Source organism: Cetorhinus maximus, chromosome 16 (assembly GCF_964194155.1).
Source record: "Cetorhinus maximus chromosome 16, sCetMax3.hap1.1, whole genome shotgun sequence".
Lineage (NCBI taxonomy): Eukaryota > Metazoa > Chordata > Chondrichthyes > Lamniformes > Cetorhinidae > Cetorhinus > Cetorhinus maximus.
In genome coordinates, this window is record NC_135894.1 from 25411519 (window position 1) to 25428193 (window position 16675).

General features: G+C 48.6%; 1 protein-coding gene across 2 annotated transcripts in view; it reads right to left on the reverse strand.

Moving 5' to 3' along the window:
* The window catches only part of pir (pirin), a 108303-nt gene extending 92202 nt beyond the window's left edge, over positions 1 to 16101 (reverse strand). Inside the window, exons 1-3 of one of the 2 annotated variants that reach the window (XM_078559528.1) lie at positions 15918 to 16101; positions 4593 to 4714; positions 1503 to 1595 (exon numbers count right to left, since the gene is read on the reverse strand). In XM_078559528.1, the coding sequence (XP_078415654.1) occupies positions 1503 to 1595; positions 4593 to 4685 (186 nt within the window). In that variant the 5' untranslated portion in view covers positions 4686 to 4714; positions 15918 to 16101. Of the gene's footprint in view, positions 1 to 1502; positions 1596 to 4592; positions 4715 to 15856 lie in introns of both variants that reach the window. The other variant, XM_078559527.1, reaches the window with a different exon arrangement.
* Positions 16102 to 16675: the final 574 nt, after the last annotated feature.

The window sequence follows — 16675 nt, forward strand, 5'->3', positions numbered from 1 at the left end:
AAGGGGCAGTTGAATTCGGAAGGGGACAGGTCCATTGTCAGGGTATTCAAAGATCTCATGGGGTGGGTCACAGGAATGGACAAACGCATCGCAACAACATCTGGAATACTGCGTGCAGTTTTGGTCTCCATATTTATGGAAGGATATACATGCATTGGAGGTTTTACAGTGGAGGTTTACTAGATGACAGTGTTGTCCTATGACGAGAGGCTGAGTAAGATGGGTCTACATTGGCTGGAGCTTAGAAAAATGAGAAGTGATCTGATTGAAACATACAAGATTCTGAAGGGGCTTAACAGGGTAGACACTGAGGGAATCTAGAACACGGAGATACAGCCTCAGGAACTGATCATTTAGGACTGAGATGAGGAGAAATTTCTTCACTTGAAGGGTTGTGATTCTTTGGAATTCTCTACCCAGAGGGTTGTGGGATTCCCCATTGTTGAATAGGTTTAAGGCTGAAATAGACAGATTTCTCTGAGGGAATCAAGGGGTATGGGGAATGGGTGGGAAAATGGAGTTGAAACCAAAGATCAGCCATCATTGTATTGAATGATGGAGCAGGCACAACAGGCCATATGATCTACTCCTGCTCCTTTTTCCTGTGTTCTTATGAAGGGCTTCAGTTATGTGGAGAGATGGGGAAGCTGGGATTGTTCTCCTGAGAGAAGTGAAGGCTATGGGGAGACTTGATGCAGGTATTCAAAATCTTGAAGGGTTTTGATCGAGTAAATAAGGAGAAATTGTTTCCAGTAGCACAAGGGTCATTAACCAGAAGGCACAAATTTAAGATAATTGCCCAAGTCATAGAGCCAACACTGGGCCGTAGCTTCCTCAGATTGCCACTCCGTACCCAATTACTTACACTAAATTTCTTCCGTGCCTGTCTTGCCCGACCTTCCGATTCAGGCCAGGCCAGATCCAGGCAATGCAGCTGTCTCTGAAGCCCAGCGTCACACTCCAGCAGAGTCGGATTGAAGTAGGATATGCCCCCTTTGTTACAGCATTAGCTGCCGTAAACCAGGTAAATTTAAAGATCCAATTAAAATTGACAGGCCGGTACTGCGGGCGGGGAGTTGAGTGAGGTCACTTGAGTGTGCACTTCTGGGCAATTGCTGTGAAAACCCTGACCTTTGAAATTCCGAGAGGGATTCCCCAGCGCATCTTTGGGGTACCCTCCAAATGGAAAGCTCGGATGTTACAGCCTATTTTCATTTATCCATCCTGTTGCTATGATCTGGGCTGCATTGTTTGAAAGGTAAGCAGAAGCAAATTCAATAATAAATTTCAAAAGGGAATTTTTTTACAGCACTAAGCAAAAATTGAAGGGGAAGATTTCACAGGTCAATAGGGAAAGAGCAGGGAAGGTGGAATAATGGGATAGCCCTTTCAATAAGCCAGCACAGGGTACGATGGGCCGAATGCTCTCCTGTGTTGTATGTTTCTATAATTCTATTTTACTACTGAAAAACATGTAAATATGAAAAGAACGATTCACTCACAGTTTCAAACCCTCTGTGAGGATGGTCAGGAAACCCTGCAGGCTTGGAAACTTTAAATTCATCCAGCATCAAGAATGGGTCCAAGTTTTTTAGCTGTCAATAATAAGAATTGTTTAGCAATACCAAGACAACTGGAAGCACACACGTGTGATATAATGTGTGCTGATTAAACTAACCGAGCGGTGAATCCAGAACTGAACTGTTAAATAGTTAGCACCGTCAGCTCTGTCCCCACAATCACTTCATACATAGAGCAGCCTATGGAACCAGTCTGTGGAGAGCTAACGAAGACATTGCAAGAAAGCCACGTCCCAAATTCTGCAGATGCACAAACATTGCAGAGGTAATCAAATAGGTATCAATTTGAGAATTCTCTACCCCAAAGAGCAGTGAAGGCTGGGTCATTGAATATAATCAAGGCTGAGTTAGACAGACTTTTGATCTATAAGGAAGTCAAGGGTTATGGGGAGCAGACAGGAACATGGAGTTAAGGCCACAATCAGCTCAGCCATGATCGTACTGAACGGTGGAACAGGCCCAAGGGCCCAAGTGGCCTACTCCTGCTCCTATTTCTTATGTTCTTACAATTTACATCTTCCCAGTCCAAGGTCTGAAAGATTGATTGGTACTGATCTGATGTGCTGAGTACTAGGCTGGGATTATGTGCTGGGACATTATGTGATGTGCTGGCATGACGTTCTGGTGTGATGTGTGTGATGATGAGCAGGGCTTCAGAGTGGCCGGCCCAATCAGAGGGCCAGCAGCTTGGCAGCAGCACTGATAAAGGTGGCCATTGCTGAGGCTGTAGGGAGAGGCACCCTCAAAGTGAGGGTAGGTTCTTTTTAACTATGCTGGTTCAAGGCAAGTAGGGAGTCCCCGACAATTGTTGTGGGGCGTGGAGGGGGGTGGGGTTGATGGATGGGGGGTGTATCCTCTAGCAGTGGAGCTGGAGTACTGGAGGGGTGGCCATTACTGCCGAGAGCCCCTCCATTGGCCCATGGTAACCCGCTGGGAGGTTGCCAAGGTTCACCTAATGCAGCAGCAGCATCTTCCGACGCTGGTAAAATGCCGGCAGGAGGGAGGAAGTGGCCCACATTCAGTCAACGGGCAGCCATGCTGCTGTTGTTCCCCCCATTGAGAACATCCCATGGCAGTGGACAGAACAGTGTTGAGTGACCCTCTTGAATGGCCATTTTATGAGGCCTCTCACCTCCCAGCCTGTCTCCAGAGGACTGGTAAAATCTAACCAAAGAGAATAGAATTGGATTAGAGAGAGAGAGAAAGCAAAAGAGACAGAAAGGAAAATTAAGAAATAAATTTAAAATGTTGCATTTTTAAAATCTCTAAAAGGAATTCACTATTTGAAGAAATTAAACTCCAGAACAATAACTTTCTGAGCCAGAGTGGTTGATTGGGATTGTATTAGCTGTTACCATGTCATTATAAAAGTACTTACACCTTAAACACTGACTTAACTTTCTGCAGTGAGTTTAATGGGCAATTAATATGCAAATCCATTCTTAAAAGTAACAATGAGGGAAGGGCAATGGGTGTGAAGCAAACAATGGAGAGATGTAAATTGAGTAGCATGCTGGAGGTTCGCAAATGAAAAAGCGTGTCTCATCATTCTATGAATTGTGCTGATTAATTTACAGGATAATTACAAGGGGCTGCCTTGTTGGGAACAACCCATCATTATTCCAGCATTGGCTCACATTCCATTCCTGGCATTGGATCCATTGGGCATGGCCATTGGATCTAATAACCATTATTGGTCAGGGTGGCCATAGGGTTCCTCAGTCGTCAACACTCCTGGGCTGTGGTGGAAAGGGTACAAAGTCAAAATAAAAACAAAAATAAAAATACCTGGAAAAACTCAGCAGGTCTGACAGCATCTGCGGAGAGGAACACAGTTAATGTTTCGAGTCCGTATGACTCTTCAACAGAACTAAGGAAAAATAGAAGAGAGGTGAAATATAAGCTGGTTTAAGGGGGGGGTGAGACAAGTAGAGCTGGATAGAGGGCCAGTGATAGGTGGAGATTGCCAGAAGATGTAACAAGGCAAAAGAGAGAGGCGGAAATCCTGTCGGAGGGAAGAGCAATACTTCTTCAAGGTAGAAGGTAGGCATTCCTTGAAGAGAAGCGGCAGTCAATTAAACACTAAGATAAAAGCAAAAAAACTGCGGATGCTGGAAATCCAAAACAAAAACAAAAATAAAAATACCTGGAAAAACTCAGCAGGTCTGACAGCATCTGCGGAGAGGAACACAGTTAATATTCGAGTCCGTATGACTCTTCAACAGAACTAAGTAAAAATAGAAGAGAGGTGAAATATAAGCTGGTTTAAAGGCGGGGGGGCGGTGAGACAAGTAGCCTGGGTTCTTGTCCCTCATCTGACAACAGGGACTTATACTAGAAAGCACATGTGTGCTTCTCAGGAAAAGCTCTGACTGAAGTCAGCTCTGATTCTCTTCATAGTCAAAGGGCTGAACAACACAAAATGCCTGAATCACCAACCTCGTGCGAATGTTTTAAATTCCCAGTAAGCTGGGAGGACAAATGGGAAAGCTGGACATCTGCTCCACAATATTCCTATCCGTTTAAACTTTAGGAATGTATGTCTGAATTTCTAATGTGGACTGCCAGCAGGGAGAGCTCAACATTCCCCGGTAAGAATACTTCTGTCGCTTGAGGTTCACATTCCCAATTCAAATCCAGCTGTCGGTTTGACCTGAGCCCGACCATTTGTTACTGGATTATAGAGAGATTGAACTGCACTGGGGACTCGATAGAGGCTGCCCAAGCTGTTCACTTAGTATCTGAACAGTTGTAAAAACATAGACGTTAATTCCATCGATTTGTGCTGGACTTAAGTCAGGTCCCCAAAGGGTGTAAGGACAATGTGTCAGCTCGCTGTCACAATGTTACCTTCAACTTTAATTGAATCTGCATTGGTGAATCATGCATTACGAGCAATAAATGGTTGTTAAAATTTAAGAAATGATTGTTAAAATTTAAGATACGTGATAAAAAAAATTAAGCTCTAATATCCTTTGATTTGCTACAGGACAGTTAAAGAGTGACACTTACCTCCTGCCGCCCAATACTCCTTCGAACTCGTGCACCAACACCTTCAGGCTGCTCTACAGCCAGAACTACTTGTGTTATTTTTCGACTAGACATAGTGCCCTTTGGAATGAGATAGTTTCAATCTACAGTAAATCAGGAAACAGATATTCTTAATTAACAGCCCACTTTTAAAGCATTTAGGAACCATTGAAACACATTAAAAAGAATTTCTACTTAAAATATAATAAATACAATGCATATGTAATGATAGTTCAATTGATATTTAATGGCTCCAGTGGATGCATTGTGAACACATAAAAGACCACGCAATAAACACAAAAACAATTTATATCTATATTGTGCATTTAATTTGATAAAACATGCCAAGTTGCTAAGAAAAAAGCAACGTCAATGAAACTACAGAGCCACATCAGGATATATTTATGGCTTGCTCAAAGAGATAGGTTCCTAGGAACATCATAAAGGAAGAGAGTCAGAGGGAGAGAATTAGGAAATGGTTTCTAGAGGGGAGGGCCTAGGCAGCAGGCCGATGCTGGAATGATTAAAATCAGGATGATCCAGAGTTAGACGAGCACAGATATCACAGAGGGCTGTGGAGCTGGAATAGGTTAGAGATATGGAGGTGAGAGGCTTCACTACCCACCCCGTCACATCACATTGATCCCTCCCTTCATATCTCCTGACACCACCCCCTCACATCACAATGACCCCAACTCCTCATCACCCTGACCACTCCCCATCACATCACAATGACCCCTCCCCCTCACATCACCCTGACCACTCCCCATCACATCACAATGACCCCTCCCCCTCACATCACCCTGACCACTCCCCATCACATCACAATGACCCCTCCCCCTCACATCACCCTGACCACTCCCCATCACATCACTGTAACCCCTCCCCCTCACATCACAATGACCCCTCCCCCTCACATCACAATGACCACTCCCCATCACATCATCATAACCCCTTCCCCTCACATCACCCTGACCATCCCCATCACATCACAATTACCCCAACCCCTCACATCACCCTGACCCCTCCCCCAAAAATAGGCTGACCTCTCCGCCACACATCACCCTGACCCTTAGACCCCTCACTTCACTCTGACCCCACACCCACACTTCACTGACCCTGCATTTTCATGCCACCCTGACTCCTTCCCCACACCTCAGGCTGACCCCTCCCCTCACCTCACCCTGACCCCTCTCTTTCACTTAACCCTGACCCCTCCCCCATACCTCAGACTGACCCCTGCACTTAACATCATCATGACCACGCTCACACATCACCCTCAGCCCTGCCCTCCCATCACCCTGACACCTCCACGTCACTTGCCCCTCCCCCTCCCATCGCCGTGGCACCTCCAGCTCACTTGTCCCTGACACATCCACACTTCAACAACCCCACCCCCACACCTCACTGACCCCTCCTAATATCACCCTGATGCCACCCCTTTACCTCAGACTGACCACCCCAGCTAACATCACCATGACTACCCAAAAACATCACTCTGACCCCTCCCCCTCGCATCACCCTGACCCCACCCCCTCACATCACCCTGACCCCTCCCCCTCATATCATCCTGACCCCATCCCATAACAGCACCATGACCCCTCCCCCTCACATCACCCTGACCCCTCCCCCTCACATCACCCCATAACAGCACCATGACCCCTCCCCCTCACATCACCCTGACCCCTCCCCCTCACATCACCCCATAACAGCACCCTGACACCTTTCCCTCACATCACCCTGACCCCTCCCCCTCACACCCCTGACATCACCCTGACCCCTCCCCCTCACATCACCCTGACCCCTCCCCTCACATTAAACTGACCCCTCCTCCTGACATCACCCTGACCCCTCCCCTTCACATCACCCTGATCCCTCCACCTCACGTCACCTTGATCCCTCCCCTACATATCACTCTGACCCCTCCCCTCAGTTCTCCCTGACCCCGCCCCCATATATCACCCTGACTCTTCCCCTTCACATCACCCTGACCCCTCACCCACATATCACCCTGACACTTCCCCATCCCATCCCCCTGACGCCTCCCCCTCGCTTAACCCTGACCCATCCGTCTCGCATCACTCTGACCTCTACCCTACACTTCAGACAGACCCAACCCCCACATCTCAGACTGACCCCTCCACCTAAAAGTCACCCTGACCCTGCACCCTCACTTCAACCTGACCCCTTCCCACACCTCAGACTGACCCCTCACCCACACCTTGGATTGACCCATTCCCTTCACTTCACCCTGACCCCTACCCCTCACCTCAGAGTCACTCCTCCCCCTCACATCACCCTGACACACCCCTCAATTCACCCTGATGCCCCCCTCACTTTATCCTGACCCCTTCCCCACAACTCAGACTGACCCCTCCCCCACATCTCAGACTGACCGCACCACCAAACATCACTTGACCATCTCCACACATCACCCTGACCCCGGTCCCTTATGTCGCTCTGGCCCCAACCCCTCACATCACCCTGATCCTGCCCCCTCACATCACCCTGACCCCACGTTGCACATCACACTGGTTCCACCCCCACACATCACCCTGACACCTCCCCTTCACATCACCCTGACCCCTTCCTCAGATATGACCCCTCGCCAACACATCATCCTGACCCTCCTCCTCACATCACCCTGACCCCTCCCCATCCCATCACCTTAACCCCTCATCATCACATCACCCTGACACCTCTCCCCCACACCTCAAACTGACCACTCCACCTAACATCACCATGACCACCTCCACTCATCACGCTCACTCTGCCCCATTCATAACACTGAGCCCACCCCTCAGATCACACTGATCCCTCCCCCACATAACCCTGACCCAACCCCCTCACGTCATCCTGACCCCTCCCTCTCATCAGACCTGACCCCTCCCTATCCAATCGCTCTGATCCCTACACATCAGTTCACCCTGACCTCTACCACACACCTCACTGACACCTCCCCCTCATCATGCTGACCCATCCTTCTCACATCACACTGGCCCCTCCCCCACACCTCAAGCTCACTCTTTCCGACAACTTGGACTGACTGTTCCACCTAACGTCACTTGACCACCCCACATGTCACCCTGACCCCGGTGCCTCACATCACCCTGACCCCAACCCCTGATGTTACTGTGACCCATGCCCCTCATGTCACATTGATCCCTCCTTCACAGATAACCCTGACCGCACCCCTTTAAATCACCCTGAGCCCACCCCCCATATCACACTGACCCCACCCTTCACATCACCCTGACCCCACTGCCTCATATCACCCTGACCCCACTCTTTCACATCACCCTGACCCCTCCCCCTCACGTGATCCTGACCCTAACCCCTCAAATCACTGACCCTGCCCCTTTCAATCACCCTGACCCCTCCCCATAAATCACCGGACCCTGCGCTCACATCACCCTGACTCCTTCCCTTTAAATCACCCTGATTCCACTCCCTCTTGTCATCCTGACCCCTCCCCAACATATCACCCTGACCCGTCCCCCACACATCCACCTCCTCCCCTTCATATTACTTTGACCCTGCCCCCACACATCACACTGACCCGCCCCTTCATATCACCCCTCCCCTTCCCCCTCACATCATTCTGACCCCTCCCCCAATATCAGCCTTACCCCTCCTCCACACCTCAGCCTGATCCCTCCCCCTCACATCACTCTGGGAATAGTGAGTGACGAAGTACCTGTTAGGAAATCCAGAAGTCAGGGTTTCCCCACTTCCTGTGGTGTTCATCCACAACCTACGTAGTTTTGCTTTGCAGTCCCCTGTCCGGGAGTCAGCCTGATTGACAGGCTTATCTTTCAGTATGGCTGGGGGAGCCTTTTGGAGCAGGCCGGAGGTTCATCTGCTAGTGCGAGTGTGAGGAAAGGGATCTGATACCCGACCCCAATGGGAGTCTGAACCCCACTCGACAGAGGGGGAGAGGATCCAATTCCGGAACAAGGGAGCAGTGGGGTTTATATGGGGAGGGGTTTCTCATGTGGGGATGCTTGGAGGGCCAGGGGAGGCACTTACCTGAAGCTGTACTCATCTCCCTTGAGCTATCAGGTTTCTTGAGGCTTGCGAAACCTGAGTTAAACCTGGAAGACAGGTTAAAGGTGAGGCTCCCAGTCCCACTTTAGTATTTAAATGGCCAGCCTGCTTCCTGGGAGTGAATTGCCCCATGTCCTGCCTCCTTGAAACCCTGGTGGGAGGCAGGGGGTGAGATTTTTAAAGTTTGAACATCTCACCCAACCCCAGCACACCCATTTTGAGGGTTAAAGTTCAGCCCTCTGTCCCAGCAACACAGCTAATGTCAGACAGACAAGCTGCTTCCCCTCTTCTTAGATAATGGAGTAACATCACATTGGCAAGTTCCCACAACTCCTGAATCGAGGTTGTTGGAAGATCTTGACTAACACATCTCCTATTTCCTCCCTCCTTCTTTACATACTCTGAGGGGTGCACGGGGGAAAAGGAGAAACCATCAGGTTTTGGAGACATATGAATTCTAGCTTTCATTATTCTTTTCATTACCATTTAATTAACTTTAACTAAATCCACTAAGAATATTTCCCTTGACTTATTTTCAGGTCCTCTTGTCCACTGGCATTTTGCTCTCAGTCTCCACTATAAAAACACAGTACTCATTTAGTAGCCTGTCATTTCCTGTCATTAATTCTGTTCTCTGCTGCAGTGCTCTTTAAGCGACTCACATTTTTACCATTCTCTTTCTCAATGTATTTATAAAAACTTTTAATCTCAATTTCTGTTGTGCCTTGCAAACTATTTCCAGACTCCCTGTTTACGCCTCTAATTACTTTCAGTTTTTGTTGCTTTTGACCATTCCCCTGCTCTTGGGTAAGGCTTTTCTTTTAGCTCAATGCTGTCGCTTACCTCATTTGTTGACCGCTATGGTCTAACTATACAAGTTGAGCCTTTTGCCTTTTAGGGGAATGTACTGGCTTTGTATTGTACCAAATATGCCTGTGAATATTTTGCACTATCTGCCTGTAGGTTTACCCAGTAACAGCTCAGTAACCCACCCTCACTTCATTCCTCATAACTTCACTGTTGGCCTTACTGAAATTTAAGATCTTGATTTAAGATTCTCTCTTCTCCCCCTCAAAATTTCTTATCAAATTAGCAGTTGCTATTTGCAAAACATTCCTTTCCTGTCAGATTGTTAACTAATTCTGACTCTTGGCTCATTCCTAAATCCAGCTTTGCAATGTATTGCCCTAGAAAATTCACCTGAATTCACTCTAAAAGTTCACTGCCTTCACTATGGGAGTCATTCTGCAGTCTACTCCAGCCTATCTAGAAAATCTCCCATTACAATCACCTTGTTCCTGCTATGAGTTTTCCTGAGCTCTTTATTTTTTTTTTGCAAAAATATACTTTATTCATAAAATATCTTCAATCACATCCCAAACCATTCCAAAAACACCATTACAAGGGTACAATCCGGTTCAACTTTTACAAAATATATCACCAGGTGCATCAGTACAAACAATATTACAATCATTTACAGCCTTTCATTTTGAGCTGTACAGCCCGAGGGGATTTAAACAGTTCCCAGTCCCTCGGTGCACTGTGGCAGAAAGGTCTTAGACAGTGACCCTTCCCCATTGCGCCTTTGCGGCAGCTGCCCCAAGCTTTAGTGCATCCCTCAGCACGTAGTCCTGGACTTTGGATTGTGCCAGTCCGCAACACTCGGTCGGGGACAACTCTTTGTGCTGGAAGACCAACAAGTTTCGGGCAGACCAAAGCGCGTCTTTCACCGAGTTGATGATCCTCCAGCTGCAGTTGATTTTTGTCTCGGTGTGTGTCCCTGGGAACAGCCCGTAGAGCACAGAGTCCCGTGTCACAGAACTGCTCGGGATGAACCTCGACAGCAACCACTGCATCTCTCTCCAGACCTTCTTTGCAAAGGCACAATCCACCAGGAGGTGAACAACGGTCTCTTCCCCATCACAGCCACCTCGAGGGCAACGTGCAGAGGGGGTGAGACTCCTGGCATGTAGGAAGGATCTGATGGGGAGGGCCTTCCTGAGCTCTTTTTTTTTTGTAAAAATATACTTTATTCATAAAAATCTTCAATCACATTCAAAACCATTTCAAAAACAACATTACAAGGGTACAATCCAGGTTAAACTTTTACAAAATGTATCACCAGGTGCATCAGTACAAACAATATTACAGTCATTTACAGCCTTTCATTTTGATCTGTACAGCCCGAGGGGCTCTAAACAGTTCCCAGTCTCTCGGTGCGCTGTGGTAGAAAGGTCTTAGACAGCGACCCTTCCCCATTGCGCCTTTGCGGCAGCTGCCCCAAGCTTTAGTGCGTCCCTCAGCACGTAGTCCTGGACTTTGGATTGTGCCAGTCCGCAACAATCGGTCGGGGACAAATCTTTGTGCTGGAAGACCAACAAGTTTCGGGCAGACCAAAGCGCGTCTTTCACCGAGTTGATGATCCTCCAGCTGCAGTTGATGTTTGTCTCGGTGTGTGTCCCTGGGAACAGCCCGTAGAGCACAGAGTCCTGTGTCACAGAACTGCTCGGGATGAACCTCGACAGCAACCACTGCATCTCTCTCCAGACTTTCTTTGCAAAGGCACAATCCACAAGGAGGTGAACAACGGTCTCTTCCCCACCACAGCCACCTCGAGGGCATCGTGCAGAGGGGGTGAGACTCCTGGCGTGTAGGAAGGATCTGACGGGGAGGGCCTTTCTCACCACCAGCCAAGCTACGTCTTGGTGCTTGTTGGAAAGTTCTGGCGATGAGGCATTCTGCCAAATGACTTTGACAGTCTGCTCGGGGAACCATCCCACAGGGTCCACCCTCTCCTTATCCCTCAGGGCCTCTAGGACGTTACGTGCTGACCACTGCCTGATGGACTTGTGGTCAAAGGTGTTTTTCTGCATAAATTTTTCCACCAGGGACAGGTGGTACGGCACGGTCCAACTACTTGAAGCGTTCCGCGGCAGCGTGGCCAGACCCATCCTTCGCAACACCGGGGACAGGTAGAACCTCAGCACGTAGTGACACTTGGTGTTTGCGTACTGAGGGTCTACGCACCGCTTGATGCAGCCGCACACAAAGGTGGCCATCAGTATGAGGGCGATGTTGGGCACGTTTTTTCCCCCTTTATCTAGAGGCTTGTACATCGCGTCCCTGCAGACACGATCCATTTTCGACCTCCAGATAAAGCGGAAGATGGCTCGAGTGATCGCCATCGCGCAGGAGTGTGGGATGGGCCAGACCTGCGCCACGTACAGCAACAGCGAGAGTACCTCACACCTGATGACCAGGTTCTTACCCGCAATGGAGAGGGAGCGTCGCTCCCACATGCCCAGTTTCCTTTTCACCATAGCCACTCGCTCCTTCCAGTTTCTAACGCATGCCCCGGTCCCTCCGAACCATATCCCCAGCACCTTCAGGCCGTCAGCCCTGACAGTGAAGGGGACAAAGGATCGGTCAGCCCAGTTCCCAAAGAACATGGCCTCGCTCTTCCCACGATTTACCTTGGCTCCCGAGGCCAGTTCGAACTGGTCGCAGACGTGCATCAGTCTGCGCACCGACAGCGGATCCGAGCAGAAGACGGCGACGTCGTCCATGTACAGGGAGGCTTTTACCTGAGTGCCTCCACTGCCTGGGATCGTCACTCCTCTTATGCCCGGATCCTTCCTGATGGACTCGGCAAAGGGTTCTATGCAGCACACAAAAAGGACAGGCGAGAGAGGGCAGCCCTGCCTGACTCCAGATTTAATCGGAAAGCTATCTGTTTCCCACCCATTGATTGAGACTGCGCTACTGATGTTAGTGTAGAGCAGTTGGATCCAATTTCGAATTCCCTCCCCAAAGCCCATTTTGGAGAGCACATCCCCCATGTAGGTGTGCGATATTCTGTCAAAGGCCTTCTCCTGATCCAAGCTGATGAGGCAGGTATCCACACCCCTGTCCTGTACATAGGCAATCGTATCCCTGAGCAGCGCCAGGCTGTCAGAGATCTTCCTGCCTGGCACAGAGCAGGTCTGGTCAGGGTGAATCACCAATTCCAGAGCGGATTTGACCCGGTTGGCGATGACCTTGGACAGAATCTTATAGTCCATATTCAACAGTGAAATGGGTCGCCAATTTCTAATTTCCTCCCTTTCCCCCTTGTGCTTGTAGATGAGGGTGATGATGCCTTTCCTCATGGATTCTGACATGCTGCCGGCCAGGAGCATACTCTCGTACACTTCTAGCAGGTCTGGGCCGATCAAGTCCCACAGAGCCGAATACAACTCCGCCGGCAGGCCGTCGCTTCCGGGGGTTTTACTCTTCTCGAAGGACTCGAGGGCCTTAGTCAGTTCGTCAGGAGTTAGCGGTTTGTCTAGGCTCTCCCGCGTACTGTGGTCTAGGACCTCCGTGATAGAGGACAGGAAGGACTGGGAGGCCGTGCTGTCCGTGGGCTTCACGTCATACAGTCCGGCATAAAAGGATTTGCTGATCCTCAGAATGTCGGACCGTGATGACTTTACTGAGCCGTCTTCTTCCTTCAGGCTGCTGATCACAGAGCGCTCTCTGTGTACCTTTTGGAAGAAGAAACGTGAGCACGTCTCATCCTGCTCCACGGAGCGGACTCTGGAACGGAAGATGATCTTGGAGGCCTCCGAGGCAAAGTGCGAGGCTTGCTGGCCCTTCACCTCTTGGAGCTCCTCCTTGACATCGACCCCCATCGACTGCAGCCGGAGCAGATTCTGCATCTTTTCCTGGAGTCGGGACATTTCCCTCTGTTCCTTTCTAGCTTTCTGGGTGCCTTTGAGGATGAAAAACCTCTTGATGCTTCCCTTGATCACTTCCCACCAGTGTGTCAGGGACTCAAAGCCTTCCTGAGCTCTTTATTTATAGATCCTTCACAATGGCAGTTCTTGTAGTGGGAAGTGTCTCTGCCTCTGAGCCGGAAGCCCCAGGTTCAAGTCCCACTCCAGGTCATGATGACCAAGGAAGGTGTGTTCACAACGCAGACAAACAGGTTGACTGTTAACTTCCAACACATGCCAATGGAAGGCAGTAAGAGCAGGAGAGATTCCTGGTCAGCCATGTCATGGAAAGAACATTGGAACTTAATATACCATCACTACCCATAGCCCCAGACAAAAATAAGCATGTGAAAGTGTATTTGCCACAACAACTTGACTCTCTGTGTGAACTATAACACACCAGAATCACTACTATCAGGAGAACTGCAAGCAACTCTGAGGAGAGCCTTGCGGTCCCTTAACTCAGTATTTCCACTGTTTCGATCACCCACAATGAAATCCCTTCAACTGTTCTCATCCTGTCCTTTACTGAGGGTGCAGGCTGCTGAAGGCACATAGTCACCAATGGTGGAGGAATTGGAATTGAAATCAGTGAGCAAAGGGGTAATGGATGAATGGGGCTGAATTTTTGCCATTGGAAACAACAGTCGGGTCTGATTTCAGGCAGGAGCCCAACTCCGGTGGGAAACTGATTAAAGTTAAGATTTTCAGAGCCCTTCATTGACAAGGAGACTAGTTTCCTGACAAATTAAGGGTAGTAGGTGGGCTCTTGAAGCTGGAGGGCCAATCACCTTCCAGCTTCAGAGGAGCACCCGCTGCAGTGTAAGTAACCCAGAGGACGCTTGAAGAGCCAGGAGCTTATCTTGAACGTGTATAAGTCACTAGTTCGGCCTCAGCTGAAATACTGCATCCAGTCCTGGGCACCGCACTTTAGGAAAGATGTGAAGTCATTGGAGAGAGTGCAGAAAAGATTCATGAGAATGGTTCCAGGCAGGAACTTCAGTTATGAAGCTGGATTGGAGAAGTCAGGACTGTTTTCCTTGGAGAAGAGAAGGCTGAGAGGAGATTTGATCGAGGTATTTAAAATCATAAGGGGTCTGGACAGAGTAAATAGGGAAAGGATCGAGAACGAGAGGGCACAGATTGAAAGCAATTGGCAAAAGAAACAAAAGCGATATGAGAAAAAAACTTTTTTATGCAACAAGTGGTTAAGGTTTGGAATGCACTGCCTGAGTGTGGTAAATGTGCGTTCAATCGAGGCATTCAAAACAAAGGAAGAATGTGCATAGTTACGGAGAGAAGGCAGGAGAATGGCACTAAGGGATTTGCTCATTTGGATGGCCTCCTTCAGCGCTGCAACAAATCAGTGATTCTGATTCAACTAAAAGGAGTAAGACACTTTTTAAAAGCTTTATTTAAAAAAGGAGAAAAAGTACCCAGGCCACTGCTGTGTGGGGTGATTTCCTTTACAGAACGGCCTGCAGATGTACCCACACCCAGGCAGGCAGGGTAGGCCTGTAAGCCTGCCAGGAACACTGGCACCCTGGGCCTGCTGCTGGGTGCCTGCCTGCAAGCAGCTGATCCTCCCCCATTGGGCAACTCACCTTTAACAAGCTCTTACCGGGCCGAATTGCCTGCATGCCTCATGGGGTCAGATGGCCTTCCCGGGCCTCGAACCTGCCTCTCCCAAAATGGCCTGCAGCAGGAATGGTGTCCTGCTACTGACACGCTGGCCAGCATTGGTATTTTCAGGCCTGCCCTGTCTCTATTCCTGTGCTGGGGACCTCGAAAACTCAGCCCTTTTGGGTGCAAGTTAGGAGAGGCAGCATGGCCATAGAGCACACGCAACAGCGAGGCTGTTGCTCCAAAGGCAAATACCCATCCATACCAGAAAGTGGTGTTTGCTATTGGTAACAGGACCTTACCACGCTTCTTATAGAGTCACTAGAGTCATAGAGGCCTACAGCACAGAAAAGGCCCTTTGGCTCATCAAGTCTGCGCCAGTCAAACAAGCACCTAACTATTCTGATCCCATTTTCCAGCACTAGGCCCATAGCCTTGTATGCCATGGCATCGCAAGTGTACAACCAAATACTTCTTAAATGTTATGAGGGTTTCTGCCTCTACCACCCTTTCAGGCAGTGAGTTCCAGATTCCCACCGCCCTCTGGGGTGTTTTAAACAAAATCAAAGATACTCCACCTGCAATTTAAAAAAAAAAGCAGGCAAAAATAATTTTCAGTGATAATTAAATCAGTTTTTAGTGTATATGACATCCCTCAGTTGAAGAATTACAAATATAAAACCATGGTGAACAATCGACCTGCTCAATCAAAAACAGAAAATGCTGGAAAAACTCAGCAGGTCCGACTGAATCTGTGGAGAGAGAAACAGAGTTAATGTTTCGAGTCCATATGATCCTTATTCAGAGCACCAACCTACTCACCAATGCTATTTCCACTTCATGCATTCATTCCATTAGGTTTCTGTGTTTCACACCTTTATACCTGTTTCAAACAGAGGGGTCGCCAGCAAAGCTTACGCTGTTGACTCTTGAGTCAAGTAACTTCTTAGGGTGAGCCGACAGAAAGACCTGAGAGAGATACCAACACTGGCTATGACTCAGCAGAGCCAGGCAAACCAGTTTTGCCAGTTCGCAGCAGGCGCAAAGAGATGGCTTTCATTGTTTGTTTGCAACAACCTGCTGACACCCCGCCCACAACTGAGCTCCCACTGAGCAGAATCGGCTCAATCACTATGTACCGCGTCACGAGACAGGGAAGTTAAAATATAAACAAAAATACCTGGAAAAACTCAGCAGGTCTGACAGCATCTGCAGAGAGGAATACAGTTAACGTTTCGAGTCCTAATGACTCTTCATCAGAACTCAGGATACTTTATTCATAAAATATCTGAAAGAAACATTTCAAAATGGCTATCGCAGAGAGTGCAATGTTATTCAAATTATCTGCATTGATCATGTTGCACCTCAAAATGGTCACGAGACAGGGCTGAATGCCAAAATACAGCCCAGAAGCTGCTAGCTATGGTTCTCATGAGGTATAATTCCACAATATAAAGCCAGAGTAACTCTCTTCACTGCGAGAGTAACAGCATGGAGGAAATGAATAGAATGAAACAGAAACAGAAAATGCTGGAGAGGCCCAGCAGCTCTGGCGGCATCTGTGGAGAGTTATTTTCCTGAGAATACTTCAAAATGTGGCTGTTTTTAATCAAGGCAGGGAAAGGGGTGGGGAGGGAGGAC